This window comes from Phaenicophaeus curvirostris, chromosome 1 (assembly GCF_032191515.1).
Source record: "Phaenicophaeus curvirostris isolate KB17595 chromosome 1, BPBGC_Pcur_1.0, whole genome shotgun sequence".
Lineage (NCBI taxonomy): Eukaryota > Metazoa > Chordata > Aves > Cuculiformes > Cuculidae > Phaenicophaeus > Phaenicophaeus curvirostris.
This window is the reverse complement of record NC_091392.1, coordinates 141,308,547-141,327,791: the sequence shown is the minus strand read 5'-3', so window position 1 is coordinate 141,327,791 and position 19,245 is coordinate 141,308,547. Positions and strand designations below refer to the sequence as shown.

General features: G+C 37.1%; 2 protein-coding genes across 3 annotated transcripts in view; both read left to right on the top strand.

Annotated features, from left to right (window-relative positions):
- The window catches only part of TXNDC9 (thioredoxin domain containing 9), a 120,464-nt gene that overhangs the window by 13,585 nt on the left and 87,634 nt on the right, over positions 1–19,245 (top strand). The gene's annotated exons all lie outside the window — the stretch shown is intronic.
- REV1 (REV1 DNA directed polymerase) overlaps positions 1–19,245 on the top strand; it is a 61,669-nt gene that overhangs the window by 13,301 nt on the left and 29,123 nt on the right. Inside the window, exons 2-8 of one of the 2 annotated variants that reach the window (XM_069876376.1) lie at positions 1,321–1,387; positions 2,187–2,319; positions 3,960–4,128; positions 9,471–9,620; positions 11,679–12,391; positions 14,205–14,312; positions 15,754–15,870. In XM_069876376.1, the coding sequence (XP_069732477.1) occupies positions 1,331–1,387; positions 2,187–2,319; positions 3,960–4,128; positions 9,471–9,620; positions 11,679–12,391; positions 14,205–14,312; positions 15,754–15,870 (1,447 nt within the window). In that variant the 5' untranslated portion in view covers positions 1,321–1,330. Of the gene's footprint in view, positions 1–1,320; positions 1,388–2,186; positions 2,320–3,959; positions 4,129–9,470; positions 9,621–11,678; positions 12,392–14,204; positions 14,313–15,753; positions 15,871–18,770; positions 19,077–19,245 lie in introns of those variants that run through there. The other variant, XM_069876385.1, reaches the window with a different exon arrangement.

The following is a 19,245-nucleotide window of genomic DNA, read 5'->3' as shown; positions in this document are numbered from 1 at the left end:
CCCAGATAGGAACATGACCAAAATGCATTGTCATCTCCATCCACAGCTGTATGTGCTTTCTGGTAGGATGGAGACTGAGTGAAGCTTCTGTGCTGTGTTACTGGACGATGCTATGGATAAGTCCAGAGAAAAGTATCTTCTCAAAAGCAGATAAGGGTGGAGAAAACTGGCTGACTTCATTCTGTGTATTAACTGTAGTTTTGTGCGTTTTTATGGAGGATAAAGGAATAGAAGTTAAGTATTTGATAGAATAATGGTGACTGGCTTAAATATTATTCTTCTTTATTTGAGTCCTGTCCTTACACTCTAAGAGCTAAAAGTAAAAACAGTGTTTTTATTTAGGGAACTGCTTGGAGTAGAAAGTGAGAGATGTAATAGGAGGAAGTGACCTCATGAACTTATTATATCAATCTTTTAAAATCAGTATTACAACAGCTATACTTAATGTGAATCACTTAAGTGCAGTGAACAGTTGGCCACAGTCCAAAATGTTTCTTTTTCCCTCCACCAGTTCTGTTCTAGCCAACTAATATCTAATCTGGGAATGCTGCTACGTACAGCTCACAGTCCAGGGATAAGTGTCTTGCATAAAGAAAATTGACAGTTTAGCTGGTTGGGTATATTATTTGTTTATTATTAAGCAACACAAACAAACAACCCCAAAGAAACAAATCACAAGCCTATGTATAAATAATTTAAACAACTGGCTTTTAATTGACCATAAGATGGCCTTTGTTTGTTTGTTTGTTTTTTATGGGATGTGTTACATTGGAGCAACAAGTGTTTGGACCTTTTATGGTTAGCTGTAAATCCACTTTGGTGAAATTAATCCAGTCTTTAGTACCAGGAGGTGTTTGCCTGCAATCTACCCACCATGTAGATGGTATCAAATAGGAAATAGGGGGTTGTTCCTGACTTGGTCACTTATTTTGCATGAATGGTAGCAGTTGTATTTAAAAAATCTTTTATTACTTCTTCTTTGTAGGAGACCTATGATGAACAGGAAGAATTTAATAAATCATAAGGGAAACTGAACATTGTAATGAGTTTTTTGTACTCTGAGTGAATAGAACAAAATATGTTTGTGTATCTTTTGATATGTAGCAGGAGCTACAGTGTGCGTTATTACAAAGCTGAATAACCAGGATTTTATGCAATTTTTCATTTCTGGGTTAACGGTGTAACTCATATAATTCAGTGAAACTCACTGAAAAATGTGATCTTTGTGATAATCTTTAGATGGCCTCTAATGCATCATTGAAATGCTGCTGATGGTGTTACTACACGTCTAATTGATGAAGCATTTTTCTTCCTGTGCAGAAGCTTCACTATGAGGCGGGGTGGATGGCGGAAACGAGCTGCCGATGGCGATGGCTGGGGAATATGGGTATGTTCAAAACTGAGTGGCTTTTTTATAAAGAGGTGAATGGCACTATGGTTAAAAAGAGTTTACAGTTTTGTTTTATACACTAAAGGTATGCTATAAATTAAACCCTTTTGCTTCAATGGAAAATAAATAAAGTTCAGAGGAAATTCTTGAAGTTACCAGGTTTTGAAGACTTAGTTCACTATAATCCACTAAATTGCATTACTAATAAGTGCAGGTCCTTGAATAGCTTTAAATCACCATTTAAAAACTAAACTAAATCATTTTAAAACTGTTTATGGTTGTCTCCACCACAGTCTGTATAATTGGGGAAACAATAACTGAGGCAGCTAATTTACATAAATATTTACAATACTGTTGTCTCATGTATATTTAAGAACTGAAAATGTATGGAGTATAATGAATATTCTCTATATTGTCTCCTTAGGGAATGACCCTCTGATTTAGCATCCAAACTTGTGTCGTTCCCTTTTTTCTTTTTTCTTCTTTCTTTTTATTCTGTAACAACTTTTATATAGATAGAGTCTTTTTCTTATAGAATTAGATAGAAGAAGTATGACATAAATCCTGCTATGTTGGTAACAAGATGCAGTTATCTTGTAGATAAAAATTTAGGGTGGAAGATTTGCTCTTTTTCATTTGGAAAAAAAATGTGTCTTTTGTATGTGAACCAAAATCAATTTGAAAGAATGCTCCTTACCTTTCCAGTCTCATAATTGACCAGTTTCTGTCTGTAAAAGTTAAAAAATAAAACTAGCATCATGGGGGTTTTTTTGTTTTGTTTTAACTTAAAAATTAGGGTGGGTACATGTCGGCGAAGGTTAAGAAATTGGAGGATCAGTTCCGGTCAGATTCAGCCATACAGCACCAGAGGGATGGAAATTCATCCAGTATCTTTAGTGGAGTCGCCATCTACGTCAATGGCTTTACAGGTGAAACTTTCATTTTTTAAGAATATGTTCTGTTTTGTTCTAGTGTCTGTTTATCATCGTAAGTGGATTAAAGAATGTAAAAAAAAAAAAAGAGTTTGCAGTTAAGTGAATACATAAAAATTACTGTATGTTTTGTATATTGTGTTCTTTTGTATTTTATGATTAAGGCTTTCAATTAAAAATCAGATTTAGATTATAAATATTACTTTAGTAAATCATTGACATGAACAGTCACTGATACAAACAGGAGTAAATTTTTCTGCTTTTATGCAGTCATCTTATTTGAAACGAAACCTTTTCTCTTCCTCTTTACTCCTACATATATTAAATTTTTAATTTTCCTAACTGTTGATGATTCCATTGGACTCAGGGTGTATGCATGACATTTATGTTTGGTTGGATACATTGGGGTTTTCTTGCGCACAATGGCATAATGCGTTAGACAATGAACCCTTTAATAGTAGCAGGAGGAACAGGAGAAGAAGCAAGACACTTCTAGACATTTTCTGTGGTCGACTGATAGTGCATGTTAACTGGAGTAAGATATTTAATCTACCATACTTACATTCCTATTTCTCCTGGGTTTTGTTAAACTACTTAATTACCTTTCTGAAACTCTCCAGAAGCCTTTTTCAGGGACTTATGCCAGGAATGTTGTGACTACTGCATAACTGAAGCGTACAGCTTCTATAACATGAAAGCAGTGGTGGTTTGAGCACAGAGCTCAAAAAAAAAAAAGGTTTAAGGTGGTCATGTTAAACTGCTAAAACATCTGAATCAGTTACTTGATACAGGCAGTTTCTTCAGTGAAAGTCTAGTATTTGCGTATTCTTTGGTATACTGGTTCCTGAATAGAGCTCTACAAGGTGGTTGTCCAAAGGCTGAAGTAGAGAAGATAACACCTGGAGAAAATGTGTGCAATTTTCAGTTAAAAGCTACAGGTATAAACAAGTCTCAGAAATATTTTGAGAGTTGACAGCAGGCCACTGGAAGCAATTGTAACTGTATTTTTAAACAAAACCTTTCTTCCTCCTTGTATTGAGGAGAATTTGTCTTTTTTCTTTCTTTTTTTTTTTTTAAGTATTTTATGCCAGCTTTACAATTCAGAACATCTTATTTGTGCTGACCCAAGTACTTGGTGCCAATGTGACACCACTGCAGAAGTTTTGCAAAAGCTAAAACTCGTTTCTCCCCCACCCCTGCTTGCAAAATAAATATGCTTTAACATGATTGAGGGGATAAGAAGATATGTCAGTTTTTAAGGTATTCTCTCTTCTCTGTACTGTTTCAAAAATAACCTGGTAAGGAATGAGTGAGTTAACTGCTTCAGTATATCAGAAGTTGGGTAGTAGGAGTTCTGTGCTGCTGCTAAACACTTTTGATATTAATAATTTTTTGTTACTTCTGTGTATAAACTACTCTCCCAAACTCTGGTGAAGAAATAAGTGAGTTAATTCAATTTTGTGTATTTGTGTATCAGAAATGCTTTTCTGATTCGTTCTTTGAAGAACTTGTAAGGTTTTTCAGAAAAACAGTGGTTTGCACTCTCTGATCATGGCTTCATATTTCTTAATTGAAGTTGATTTTCTTACTGTGTTTGCCTACACAAAATAGGAATATTTCTGGTTTTAATTTAATAGATCCCTCAGCTGATGAATTAAGACGGCTAATGATGTTGCATGGAGGCCAATACCACGTGTATTATTCCAGATCAAAAACAACTCACATCATTGCCACAAATCTTCCAAATGCCAAAATCAAAGAATTAAAAGGAGAAAAAGTAGTTCGGCCAGAGTGGATCATGGAAAGGTAAGTTTAGATCTTCTGCTTTTAGAGTTTTCCCTTTTTGGATAAAAAAAAAATCTGGAAAAACAGCATTGTAGAAGATTGTATTTTGAGATCACAATAACTCTGCCCTTGCAACAGCTAAGTTAAAATGCCAAGTCTAAGGACTTGGAAAACTGGTGATAGGATTTTTTTTTATTTGAACGATGTGGCTGTTTTCATTAATGGCATTAGAGCTCATTATGATTTTACCAGGTTGGTAAAATCAATTTGTATACATTCAGTAGACACTTGCTAGAAACTAATGTATGGAATCTCCTACAATTTTTCTTATTATGTCTGATATTCAAGTTCTGCATCTGGTTCTGGAAGGCTGTACTGTAGAACAAGACAGAAGAACTGAGTATAAACACATGTATGGGGTTGGGCCCAAGGAAGTGGGGAGCTCACTGTCTCAGTAGAACAGGGGTTGTGTCAAAATCTGGAATAAAAGCTAATTTCATAACCCCTCATTTTTTCCCTTCCTCTCAACAGTACTGAAGAACACTCATTGGTTGAATACTCCATCTCTGTATGGAATATCAAATTATGTCCTCCTCAGTAGATAAGTTGTTGAGAATCAGTGCAGTGGATGTAAAGATTCCAAATTGTTAAATATTCACGTGTACATCATGGTAGTGCAATAAGATGGGTTCGGATTGATTTTTTTTATTTTTTTTAGCTTGGTTAAGAACACGGGTTCACAAAAGGCAGGTCTTGCCAAACTAACCTGATCGCCTTCTATGACAAAATGACTCGGCTGCTGGATGAGGGAAAGGCTGTGGATGTGGTCTTCCTGGACTTCAGCAAAGCCTTTGACACAGTTTCTCACAGCATTCTGCTTAGGAAACTGTCAGCCTCTGGCCTGGACAGGCGCACACTCTCCTGGGTGGAAAACTGGTTGGCTGGCCGGGCCCAGAGAGTGGTGGGAAATGGTGTGAAATCCAGCTGGAGGCCAGTGACAAGTGGGGTTCCCCAGGGCTCAGTGCTGGGTCCAGCCCTGTTCAATGTCTTCATCAATGACCTGGATGAAGGCATCGAGTGCACCCTTAGCAAGTTTGCGGACGACACTAAGCTGGGTGGAAGTGTTGTTCTGCTGGAGGGTAGGGAGGCTCTGCAAAGGGATCTGAACAGGCTGGACCACTGGGCAGAGTCCAATAGGATGAGGTTTAACAAGGCCAAATGCCGGGTCCTGCACTTGGGGCACAACAACCCTGTGCAGTGCTACAGACTAGGAGAAGTCTGTCTAGAAAGCTGCCTGGAGGAGAGGGACCTGGGTGTGTTGGTTGACAGCCGACTGAACATGAGCCATTCTCGGCCAATGGCATCTTGGCTTGTATCAGAAACAGCGTGACCAGCAGGTCCAGGGAGGTTATTCTCCCTCTGTACTCGGCACTGGTGAGACCGCTCCTCGAATCCTGTGTTCAGTTCTGGGCCCCTCACCACAAGAAGGATGTTGAGGCTCTGGAGTGAGTCCAGAGAAGAGCAACAAAGCTGGTGAGGGGGCTGGAGAACAGGCCTTATGAGGAGCGGCTGAGAGAGCTGGGGTTGTTTAGCCTGGGGAAGAGGAGGCTGAGGGGAGACTTCATTGCTCTCTACAACTACCTGAAAGGAGGTTGTAGAGAGGAGGGTGCTGGCCTCTTCTCCCAAGTGACAGGGGACAGGACAAGAGGGAATGGCTTCAAGCTCTGCCAGGGGAGATTTAAGCTGGACATTAGGAAAAAATTTTTCACAGAAAGAGTCATTGGGCACTGGAACAGGCTGCCCAGGGAGGTGGTTGAGTCACCTTCCCTGGAGGTGTTTAAAAGACGGGTGGATGAGGTGTTGAGGGGCATGGTTTAGTGATTGATAGGAATGGTTGGACTCGATGATCCCGTGGGTCTCTTCCAACCTGGTGATTCTGTGATTCTATGAATTGACCCTAAAATGTTACTGTCACGAATTTCTGATAAAGCAGTGTTGTTAGGTCTTCAGTCTTGTCATCGATGGTTACTAAATTAAATGGTTGTTTGTGGGGCTTTGATTTATTTCTTTGTGTGCACACATTATGATGTAGTACTTAATTACCTGATCACATGCCATCTTTTTTCAGTATGGTACTTTGCACATTCTCTTCACAGAAAAGATGGAATTCAGTCTGCAGATTGCTAATTCAGCGTCTTATCTCTGTAACCCTGTTCCTTACTTACTGCATGTCACTAGGAATTCTTTGTTGATAATGGAATAAGTAATGAATTCCTTTCTTTTATTGGTGCCTATCACTACAGCATCTGTCTGCTTCCCAAAGATTAATGAACTTATAGTGCATACTACAGTCGCTGTTATTTTCATTTTTTGTTTGGGACCCACCAAAAAGACATTAAGTAAAACACAAAAAATCTCAATAATTTGGAATATGCCATGTGAACTATGCAAGATAAGATTATTCAGAATTAAATACACAAGGATGGCAAGGCATATGTTGAAGTTTGTTGTTGCATTAAAGGCTTTGCATATTCTGTACTGTGAACATTCTGAACTGTAGCCTAAAATCAGACTCTGGTAAGCGTGTTGTTAAATGCAAGTAGCTCTAGAATTTTGGTTTAATTAGGATCACATAGAGATCCTATGGTAACAGTAGTTGCAAAATCCATTGCAAAGTAATGCGTGGTTGCTTTATCCCTCCCTTTGTTGTGTGTTTTTGCTACTTCTATTTCTGCAATAAATGAGGGAAGAGACTTGTAGGCAGACCTCATTTCTAAATCTTTCTTCCTTTACACAACACAATTATGCAGCTTGGAAAGGTTGTTGTGCCATGTCGAATGGAAGCCAGATTAAGGTAATTTGAGAGATTGACTTTCAAATTTGAATATTCTTTTGACAAACATTCTTCAACATTTATAATAAATTACCTTTTTGGAGATTGAGGATAATTAACCACTAAAATGAGTTACCAGTAGAATTTGTGAGTGCCTTATTTTGATTTTCAGGTTAAGTGGACCTTTTTCTTAAAGATCTCTGTTAATCTAACAGAAATGTGAGGAAAATTGTTTAAAATCATTTTCCCAGGGGAAAAAAAAAATCGTCTGGCATATCACGCTGCATTTCCTTTTCCTGATGAGGATTCAGAATGCAAAATATTTGAATAAATAGAAACTAACAGTCTTAAAACTGTACAGTCTTAAAACTGTACAGCCTTCAGAAGAGAAACTATAGCCAGCAGGTCAAGGGAAGTGATTCTTCCAGTCTGTTTCATGCTTCTGAAGCTACATCTGGAGTTCTGTGTCTGATTTTGGGCTTCTGAGTACAGGAAAGATACTGACAAACTGGAGTGAGTTCAAAGGAGAACCACCTACATGAATAGGAGCCAGAAATATATGATCTATGTTGAGAAACTGAGGAAGCTGGTTTTGTTCTTCTTGAACAGAACATGGGGAGGGGATCTAATTGTTGTCTTTCGTTACCTGTGTGGAGGTTACAGAGAGCATGGAGCCATATTTTTGTTCAAAATGTACTGCAAGAGGACAAGAGGCAAGAGTTGCTAGTTGCAGCGAAGAGTGCTGAATGTAAGGAAAAGTTTTTTCAGCGGAAGAAAGCAAGCAGTGGAACAGGTGCATAGAGAGGCTGTGGAATCTGTCTTGGGAGATATTAAAAATTTGGGTGGACTCAGCCCAGGGCAATCAGACCTAACTTTAAAGACAACTCTGCTTTGAGCAGTGTTTGGACCAGAAACCTCCAGAGGTCCTTTCCAGCCTAAATTTTTTATTGATTGTGAATTATGATCCAGGTAGTGTGGAATGGGGAAGATATTGAATGACGCAGCTAAAATAGGATTCCTGTTGCTTCATCTTAATACAGTTTGAAAAAAAAACAAACCAACTGTGTATTGATCTAGTAATGTAGCTACTCCAGTAACTAAAATCTTAGCATAAACAAGTTCTTAAATAAATGTGGGGGTTTATTGTATTGTAATTGCAGTGATGATTTTGAAATATTACCTGGGTGGTTATGTTACCAGATTTACACGGTGATATGAGAAGGAGTCTAACCAGGCATTGTAAAAGCTTAGTTTCTGCATCTCCACTTTCTGTACAAGAAGGCTTTGGAACTCCACCGTGTGTATTTTTAACTCTGTTTGGCAATGTTTAATGTAAATTATATTCCTTTATGAATGCTAGCTGTTTTTATTCTCTCATTCCCATAGAAACCTTACCAGGTCTCTGTGTTTAACTAGTTTTAATTTATGTAATTGGGAAATGCAATCCCCACTATGTTCTTCTCTAATTGCAGCAAGAAAATTCCTAAGGGCTTTTGTTCCACTGTCCAGCTCCCTTGACAGTGAATGCTGATATTAAGCTGCTTTGATATGAGAGAGGTTCCTCTGCTGTAAGAAGTTTCAGCAGCTCTGACCCAGTGTTCAATACGAAGAATTCTATATGAAGAAGAGGTGAAGTATAGGCTGGGAAGACTCTTATCTCTACTGCCAGCAACAGGCATGGTGGAGAGATGAAATCATGCTGTGATGTATTTTTGAGAGGATTCCACTTTAAAGTCCATGACTTTCCTCTTAAGCAGTTATTGAAGTATAATTGCATTTTCAGTGGAAGAAAAAAAAGAAGAGGGAGATGCAGTGGAACACATAGGACAGAACTGGAGTGATTGTAGTAGTTTTTTATGGAAGGTCTGTCCAGCTTTATTTCAGCGGGTTTTCTCACAAGAATCATGGAATCACAGAATGGTTTGAGTTGGAAGGAACCTTAAAGATCACCTAATTCCAACCCCCCTGCCATGGGCAGGGACAGCTCCCACTAAATGAGGCTGCCCAAGAAGGGTAATTATCCTTTTAGAATGGTTAGAAGTGGTTCCTCTTTAATAGTGAACCACATCCAAGTTAAACTCCTTCAAATTCTACACAGATTTGCTTAGAACACATGCATTTGCATTGCTCTAAGGTAAAGAGCTCACTCAGAATTGTTCAGTTCAAATAACCTAGACCACTTGCCTTTCCTTATTTTTTTTTTTTGAGTGGACATTGTTGATTTTGTTTCTTGAAATTAAATATTTGGGGTTTGAGTATGCCAACTGAAGATAAATAGATGTAGACAACTGACCAACACAACGGTGCAAATATCTGTTGTAGTAGTACCAGTCACCATATCACAAATTACTTTTGAGTTCAATCCAGGTAGTAGTAGGGAAGGAACTTCAAGTACGTATAGCAGAACAGCAAAAAGGTAATGACAAAAGTAATAGTTTGTTGTAAACGAAGTATTTTTTAGCATAAAAGTCTGAGTTTTCAAAAAATGTCTCAAGTAGTAACCTGTTACTTTTTATTTGGTTTTTTTCAGCATTAAAGCTGGACGTCTCCTCTCATACATTCCGTATCAGCTTTACACCAAGCAGTCAAGTATTCAAAAAGGTCTCAACTTTAATAGCATATGCAAACCTGAAGATGCTATGCCAGGTCCAAGCAATATAGCTAAAGATCTCAACAGGGTGTAAGTGTTTCTGATCTTGTAAATCAGATGCTAATCATTCACCCACAATGGGTTTGCATTTGTAACTATATAGCATTTTTTAAATTCATTTCAGCCTGATAAGAGGGAGGTTCTGAGGCACTGAAATTTAAAAATAAGTTATAGCTGTATAGTTGAGGACAGAATGACAGTTACCCTGACTTCAAGCCTTGCCTCTAGTCTTTGGACCACAGTTCACTTTGTAATATGACCTAGGAGTGCTAGGACACAGCATTTCTGTACAGAAGCAACAGGCATATGTTAAAGGATTTCGACTTGTGATATTGAAAACTAGGTCTTTATTTCAAAAAACAAAAATCTGTTGTGATTTGGTTACTTTTGCTAAAGCTGCCTGGGAACAAATATAAATGTGTACTAGTTAAGTTCTTTCTTTAGCTTCCTTTAAATGAAAACCACAGCATACCTTATGTATGCTAACACCAAGGTTTAAGTCACGCTTGAGAGAGAAGATGGATTAAGAAATCCAATTGCAGGAAAAAAATTCTTCTAAAAGACCTTGTGAAGGCAATAGAACAGAAAGCACCAGCAAAACTCTTAACTGGCAGAGGAATTCAAGCTTGGAAAGAAACCTTAGACTTGAACAGACTGTTATGTAGATTTTTTTAAGAGGGTTCCTGCAGGTTTTTCAGGCACACATGCTTGTTATTGAGAGGCAAGAATCAAAATTATAGAATGGCTCGTGTTGGAAGAGACCTCTGGAGGTCATCTGGTCCAACATTGCTCAAAAAGGGCCAAGGGTGCTGTGCAAGATACTGTACTTCCTGAACAGTGCTCTCTGTTCTGCCACAGTGTGCTGATTTATTTAAAATCCAGTTCTGCATAGCTGACGAGGCTTTTCCATGAGTGGAATTCATATTTAAGAAAAAAACCAATTTGTGACAAAATTAATAGCCTAAGCAGTATTTCTTGATCCAATTTTAAACAACGAATGATACAATCAGCATCACCTCTTATTATTGCATTGCTAATCTTTTTAAATGAGAGAATAGTCAGACTTCCAAAACCATCAATTTAATCTGAAAAGACTGAGTATAAAAGCATGCCCTGTCCACTGGTACTAAATACGTACCACTGGATATACCACTTCCAACCAGCGAACTCCTCAAAAATATATTATATTTAATATAATTTACAATTGTGATAATCCTAACCAAATTGTTGCCACAGTTAATTGACTTTCTGGTTTCACTGATATACTGGATAGCTAGGTAATTACCCACCTTTTTTTTTGTATACTTAAATTACTAGCTTTGGGATTTGAGAGTGATAGTTGGGGTTTTTTTCTGTAGAACTAGAATATGCACAACTGTTGAAGGCTTTGGTTTGAATTCCACTTAGGGCTTGTTATGGAGTTAAATTTTTGAATAAGAGCTTTGTCCTTACACCAATAAATATAAATTGCCAGTGCACTTGCGGCAGAATACTTCTATTTGCTTAGAAGATGAAACATAGTTTGTTTGGGATTTTATCAAAAGCTAAGAATATATTTGGTTTATAGTGCTTGGAAAGATTTTTCCTTTAGAGGAAATAAATCTAACACAATCTAAGATAATTTTCTAAATAATGAAAATTTTCTATGTGTACTTTCTTTTTTCCTGTTTTTGTTTATTTGTAACTAGATAAGGAAAATCTTTTGATAAAAAGATAACTCCTTGTGGTGGTTTGAATATTCTTACACCATTCATGCTGTCCGTGGTAGTACGATTTTGTTAACAAATAAATAATAGTTGTAATTTGATTCAAAACTGCTGGTCAAACGAAAGGTCTTGGAAATAGCTTTTCTAGTGTGAGCATGATTTTAGTCACTCCATTTAAACTGGTAGTGCTGCATTAATAGTATGCCAAATCTGTGAGATCTGTGAATCATGGCTCAGAGATTTAGATAGTTGTCTTGAGAATGTAAAAAGTACTCAAGTATATACTGATAGTTAGGAAGATAAATACATAATACTTGAAATGACTTGTAAGTATGTAGTTTGTTATAAAAGATATGGCATTAAATAATCATATCTATTTCAGAAATCATATTAAAAAGTGTGAGTTGGAAAACGAGATGACACCCAATGGAATAAGTAGCTGGAATGAAGAGGAGGAAGAAGAGACTGACAATTTTGGATATACGGAGCTGGAGGAGAGCCTTCCCAGATGGAAACAAAATGGAATTCAGTCTCACAAAGACAGTACTGCCATTTTTAATGGACACACACACACTTCTACCAGTGCCTTAAAGACACAGGATTGCTTGGTGCCATCTGGCAACGATGTTGCAAGTAGGTTCTCTCCAAGCCCTGTGCAGGAGGAAGGGAAGACTGAAAAAGGCATGGTTGACTTTAGAGACTGCAGAACGCAGCAGTTGCAGCAAAGCAACAAAAATACAGACTTTCTGTGGAATCCACATAGGACTATGAGTAATTCATCCTCATCTTCATCTTTGCACAGTAATGCTAAAATAAATGGTGCTCACCACTCCACTTTTCAGGGGCCTTCAAGCACAAAAAGCACTTCTGTACCTACTGCTAGCAAGGCAGCTTCCTTACCTGTGTCCAAACCTTCAGATTGTAGTTTTATTTCTGACTTTTATTCACGTTCAAGACTGCATCATATATCAACATGGAAGTGTGAATTGACAGAGTTTGTCAACAGCCTGCAGAGAAAAAACAGCGGTGTCTTTCCGGGAAGGGAAAAATTGAAAAAATGGAGAGCAGGCAGGTCTGCACTTAAAACTGACACAGGTAGATACTTGTTTAAGAAGGTTTATGTTGAGAAGGTGCCTCGTATCTTTGTACATACATTAAATGTCTAATTGAGACGAAGTAGGTTTGTATTCAATATTCACGTTACTGTCAGGCTATCTGGTAGGCCTTGGTGACTTTGATGCAATGAAAACTAAAGGATACAACTGCTTTGGGGTTTTTTTGTTTGGGGTTTTTTAGCTTAAAGTGCGGCTTCATGTGATAGTCTGGTCTATATTCAATTCCTCCCTGTAGAAATAATATTCCTTCATTTACCGGGATATGTGGATTGGTGGAGGTGAAAATGTACTCTCTAAATACACCAGTCTGTAGTTGCTGTATGAAAATCTAAAGGCAGGGGGAACACAGAAAAAAAACCTCGCTGCTTGTAGTTCATTGGGAAAATGTAAAAGATTAATAACAAATGGAAGTGAACTAAAATTTAAATTTTTGGTTTTGTTGTTAGTAAGAATTTTATATACCTCTGCGTCTGCTTAAATGGGTAGCAGTATCATGTGAGACTTTGAACCTGGCTTGTGACCGAAAGGAAATGTTTTATGTCTCTACATTGGTGGGCAAGATGAAGAAATATGTGTAGTTCATGACAGGCAAAGTGTTACAAGTATAGATAAAGTATTTTGCATCTTTAGAATCTCTCATTTACAGTCTTATTGAATTAAAAGTCTAGGTCTGTACCATCAACGAGTGCTGTAAGTATTCGCTTGTAATCATAGGAAAATATGCTTGATGATTAATTATTATATCCTAAAAAAATTGTCATTAGCTAAATCAACTGATTCTGTGTTTGTGCTGGGACACCCTAGTTATAAAATATGTCAGCTTCTGAACTACCTTAATATGTATTTTTTCCATCAAAATATGGTATAAGCTAATATATTTTTAGTTCTGCTTTGTTTTGGCCTAGAGTGTTTAAATAGTTGATGACCGTGTCTCAGTTCACAAGTAGCAGCTTCTTGAGCATTAACTTGATCACTTGATTTGTAAGTGGACCCTTTGTGAGACAGTCCTTATTTTTTCAAAGAATGAGTTCAAATGGTAAACTATTAAAAACAGGAAAACATTTTTCTGATAACTCAGTAATTAACTCAGGTGTTAAGCAGAACTATTCACTGGATGTATTGAAGTATTTTTTCACTGTTGCACTTTATGCATAGTTCAAATTCAGGGATTTTTTGTTAGATGTGGCCTCATCTCATAGGTCAGCAGCATAAGCACGCAGACTTGAACTTGAGTAGTACTCGACACAAGTATTTCTCCTGCTTTAGCAGTGTAAGTTTTTCAATCTGTAGCCGTCGTGCTCATCTTTGTTGAATGTTTGCATAAGTATAAATACAGCAGTGACAAAATTCAGAAAGTGCACAGGCGGTTTAAAACTAATGTTGGTATGCTTCATGAAGAATTAATGATAGCTCTTAGTGCAGCTAAGCTTTTTTTTATCTTTTAGAACAGTCTTCTGACTGGTGAGCAAAAAGGAGTAAAGTTCTGTGTTCCAGATTGAGTGATAACAGCAAAATTAGCATCCAGTTCCCACAAAGTACGTTAATCTCTTTGGGTTGGAGGAACTTGTTAGGTAGACAGTGTTAATTGTTAAGAAATAAATAGGCTGTTTGTCTACTGTTTGTGTTTTACATTTCTCTGAAAATTTTGTAAATGTCTTCTTGGTGAGAAGAAACAAAAGTCTTAATAATTTGAGGTGCTAAGAACTTGATGATGTACCTTGATAACTACTGTGAGTAGTACAAAAATGTATAAATTAGGGTTCAAGTTTTCTGTTGGTGTATCTTCATGCTAGGTAATGTGTCTGTTGCGAGCTCAGCCAAGCCACAGAGCTGCATAATGCACGTGGATATGGATTGCTTCTTTGTGTCTGTGGCTATCCGAAACAGACCAGATCTCAAAGGTCAGTAATTAATTCTTTATGTTGCAGTTTATTGATGTAAGTCTTTAAAAACAAAACTAAACTTGCACACTCAGAAAACTAACTTTGCATATAAATTTTTTTTCTGGCATCTTTGATGCAACTTTTGTATTCCTGCTTACTTTATCACAATCCAAAACCAAGTAGAAGAGAGATCTTGATTTTGCTGTCTTCTTTCAATATCTAAAGTAAGAAGGGAGAAGTAAAATCTAGAGTAACCATTCTCTTTAACATTGCACATATCTTATTGAGACTTAAATCTACCATATTAGACATCAGAGTTCAAGTGGGGTTTGGGATTAGGATTGGGATATCCTAATAATTTTCCTGAAGTAGTGCAAGGAGCTTTATCTAACTAGAAAAGTGGAAGGGTCAAGGCTGAGAATTAGTTGTCTCTTTGACTGATTCATCTTTTTCAAGGGAGATGTGCTTCTCCTTCCCTTTTCTGTCTGAGCTTTTACACATGAAGTATTATGTGACCTGGAAGATGACAGTTGGTGTTTAGAAGTCTGAGTTTTGTGTTCATCCCTAGGGCGCAGGATGAGTTAGGGGAGCTCCTCAGCAAGTTTTGGTGGGTTTTTTTTACAAGCGTACCATTCAGAAATGGAGATGCTAGTTTTTCATTGCAAACACTGAGCTTTGGTAATGCGCAAGTCTGAAAACTCAGTGCACTGTTGACCGTCTGACACCCAGCTATCATAGACCTTGGGAAAGAAGAGTAAGGTGTGTGTACAATTCGTTTGCTCTCTTCTGTCCAAAGGCAAGGAGCAACTATATTAAAAATACCTCTGGTATGTTTGGGTCTTTAAAACTTAATTTCCTGCCAGGTTTCAAATTGAATTACTGGAATATAAATAACCTAGGACTTTTCTGCAAATAATTTTTCTGTTCCATGGAAATTTGCTAGAATGTTCAGGACATAACTTAGCTTTCTGCAGAAAAATTATGGAGGTGTTGATATTACTGAGAAGTCAAAAGATTTACTAAAGTTTTGATTTTGTACAGTTAAATAAATAACTGTTGGTCTGTGTATTCTTTTTTAGTTTAGTTAGGCTAATAAACATAGTGAAGTATTTACAATCAGTGCAGTGTTAGCTGTGTCTTAAACTGATGAATCATTAGGGTGTTGGTGAAGTTTCACAGCTTCCATTTATACTTGTTATTAAAGACAAGCTAGCATGACTGTATTTCACGCTTTAAAAGCTTTTCTTCTTTACATGTGACTGCAATTAAGATGGCAAATTCATAGTCACAATGCAAAGTCACTTTCATAGCTGTTTCCTCCTTAAAGCTGTAAGACTGTATAAGCTTGAAAGAAATTCCAAAAAAAATAAAGCACAGGCATCTTTATGATCTTACCTTAGTTGTGGTGTTATTAAAATGTAAGCTGTTATAGATGTTGACAGGCATTTCTTCTCCACAGGAAAACCAGTAGCTGTTACGAGTAACAGAGGTGCAGGAAAGGCACTGCTGCGCCCTGGTGCAAACCCCCAGCTTGAACAGCAGTATTACCAGAATAAACTATTGAATGGCAAAGCAGGTACAGCTAAGTCTGTTTGGTTGGTTGTTTGTCTGTGTGTTTTTAACTTCGCTTGTTGAAGACTTTTATCCCTGCAGAGGGGATAAATTTGTTTTTCTTCATGTGGGAAATTTCAGAAAATAAGTATCTTTAGACATCACAGTGCTCTGTGACCTTAGCAATAGCATGCCTCTGTGACTTTTTGTTAACTTGCTCAGCATGGGTGAATTAGAGTAATCTCAGGTTTTACTTGCTTTCGTTCAGATTGAGTATAAGATATAATGTTAAGTAATTGTTTAAAATAAGAAGTAAATACAGATTATCCGAGATCGCTTTGTTCTGAGTAAGTCTATTCTAGAGAAGAAGGTACAAAATAAATCTTAGAAGGCTACTGAATTCTTTTTACTGTAAAAGTAGAAATGGCAGCACATAGCCAGTTGCTTGTTTGAATGTTGGCTTTTGAATTTTGTGTGTACAATATCTGTATAATGAGTTAATTTTGGTGGTCTTCAGATAATTTTAGGACTCTGGAAAGTTTGTGCAACTACCATGAGTTCTCTCTCTGTAGTACTTCATTTACTCAAAAGCAGGACATCTGTGGTAGTTTGAGAATTCCTTATTCACCTGCAGTGATTCAGAAACGTGTTAGTTTCTGTGTCCTCAAGTAGTAGTATGCTAATGTAAACAAAACATATTATTATTTTTATTATACTGCCAGAATTACATTTACTATGAGAAAGTATATTGCTAAATGTTGGCAATTTGTTTCTCTTTTTTTTTCTCCAAGTCAGCTTCAAGCTTAGATTTTACCACAAGTTTGCTAAAAAGTACATATACAAGGACAAGCTAATACTCGGTTTCTGGTTAGATTTGGAAGTTCAGTTTCTCCTTTTTCCCTTATATATGCACTTTTTAGCAACTTTGTGGTAGCAAATACTATTGTTATAAAGTTTACACCTCAGTGAGTTATTTTGTTGGTACAAGAGATGGGAAAAGACAGGTTGTTGTTCCATGGTTGTTACTGAAATGTTAATACTTAAAAAAAAAGACTATGAAAACTTAATAAATTCTGCCAATTTCCGAAGACATTTAGAAACAAGGTATTACATGAAGTGATGCTATTTTATTTCTCTTTTTGCTGTAGTTTAAGAAGGCTTCAAAACTGAGGTAGACTACATATAGTTTGTGGAACCAACTGACCTTTAACTTTTTAAGGACTGTACAGGATGCTCCAGACTTAGCTTCTGCATTGTTGTTTGCAGGGCCGTATATAAGTATGTTACAAAGATAGCTGTGGTTTTTATGGAGTTGTTTTTTCTGTAGTATAGCTTGTGTATGAAGTATTTATTGGTAGTTCAGTTTTATACAGTGACTTCAGAACTTTTATTAGGACCTTACATTGGATAAGCATGTGAGTTCAGACAATCAAGTGATGTTTGGAGAGTGAGGCAGCTCAATTGTGAAAGTTTATCTGATATCTAGCATGTTCTTTCTAATTCACGAATTCTATAACATCTCTTCTACAGTATTTATTGCTTAAGGGCACAGCAGATTTCAGCCTCATTATATAACAAACTCAGTGTCTTACTGCAGTAGCTTTTTCTGGATATCCACACATTCATTTCTTTTACTCCAACATCTAGTTTCACTGGCTTACACACTGATGGGCAGCTAGCTCTTTCCTTCTTCATACTTAGTCTGATTGTGCAACCTATTGTTTTGATGAGAGGATGTTTTCTTAACACTCCTTTTATAGTCTCTACCTCTTTAGCTGCAGTTCATAATGTTTTTTAGTCTCTCTAGTAATTGTTATCTCCATGTACAATGGGTTTTTTTAACAAAAAATACAACCTGTTGTTTCTGGCTGCGTTCTCACAAGTACATGGCTTGTCTTCCTTCTGTGGGGCAAAGAAACTGGTTAGTTATGGTCTTAGATGAAAAGATAGAATTGTGAGTTAGGCTTTCCTAACAGTACAGTGTCTTAGAAAGTGTATGTGAAACACTTCACAGCATGTGTTTAATTGTGCCATACCAGAGCTAAATGTCGTCCAGTAGACAGGTATCACATGGACAATGCGTTTTCTAAAATATCAGAAACATGGAACACTAGATTATGCTGTTAAACATGCACAATTCTGCTTGGGGACATGGGTTTATATTATAAATGCAATAAAAAGATAGTTGGGACCAACTTTGAACATGCGCATGTTTTTACATCGATGGAACCCACTTCATTTTTTCATGCTTCATGCTTTCTGGGCTGTTCCCTGATTTTTGCCTTCTCGAGGTCTTGCTTATTAGAAAAAACATTCCATTTTATTTTTTTTCAAAACCCACACAAACAAACAAAACAAAAAAACCCAAACCAAATCCTTATGAATCACTTTTGACCAAATACTGAATTCTGCTGCTTCAGCTACTTCAGCTTTTTTTTTCCAAATTACTTCTTTAGTGATACTGGTTCCTACCTTTGATCTACGTTGCTAGACAAAGATCTAGCGTCAACAGAATCTTGAATCCTTTATGAAAAACTTTCTTTTTCTTGTTTGAATTCATCCCAAAATATTTAACTTTTAAATTTAAAAAACTTGCTATCATTCTCACCCTAGATCTCCAAATCGGAGATAACCTTTCTGGGTAGTAGAAATTACTTCTCAGTATACATGTCGTCTTTAACATTCATGTTCTAAAGATAGAAGATTAACATATGTTAATCAGGATTCATAGTTTGGGTCTCTTCTCCGTGGCCAGGATGCCCAAGATGTGAATGTTTTCTAGGCTTCCTTTCCCTCAACCCTAGTATCTCCCTTTTTCATTCTAAAGAGCAGCAGATTTTAACCATCATATTAGTCACAGATTTATTCTCAGCGATTTCTTTTTCACAGACTTGGGTCCTGGCCTCTGATTTCTCCATCCGTTGCTCCACATTCACCATGTGCCTGTCTAGTTTCCCAGCTTTTGATGAGAGGTTCTCTACCTTGCCTTCCATTGAGGACAATGTGTTCTGCATTGCCCTGAATTTCACATGAAGTGACTCCATCAGCTCATGGGGGGATCTGCTCAGCTGCGATGTGGAAAAAGTCGACGAGTCCAATGAAGATAGACAAGATGACAGCATCATCTCAGGCCAGGGCACAGGAAGGCATGGACTAAAGAAACTGTTCTTGTCACTCTTATCTTTATTTGGGGCATAATTTTGCTCTGATTTTCAGTTGCAGACATCTTAGGTAACTTACTGAGTTCATCATACATTAAAATATTTAAGATATAAAAAGTTGCACAAATTTAGCGGAAATCTGAATAAAAGCAGTTTTTCACATGAGTCAGGCTCTACCCCTGCTGTCTCCACTCACTCATGACAACACTTTCTCTGGTATGTGCACATAGCACCATGTT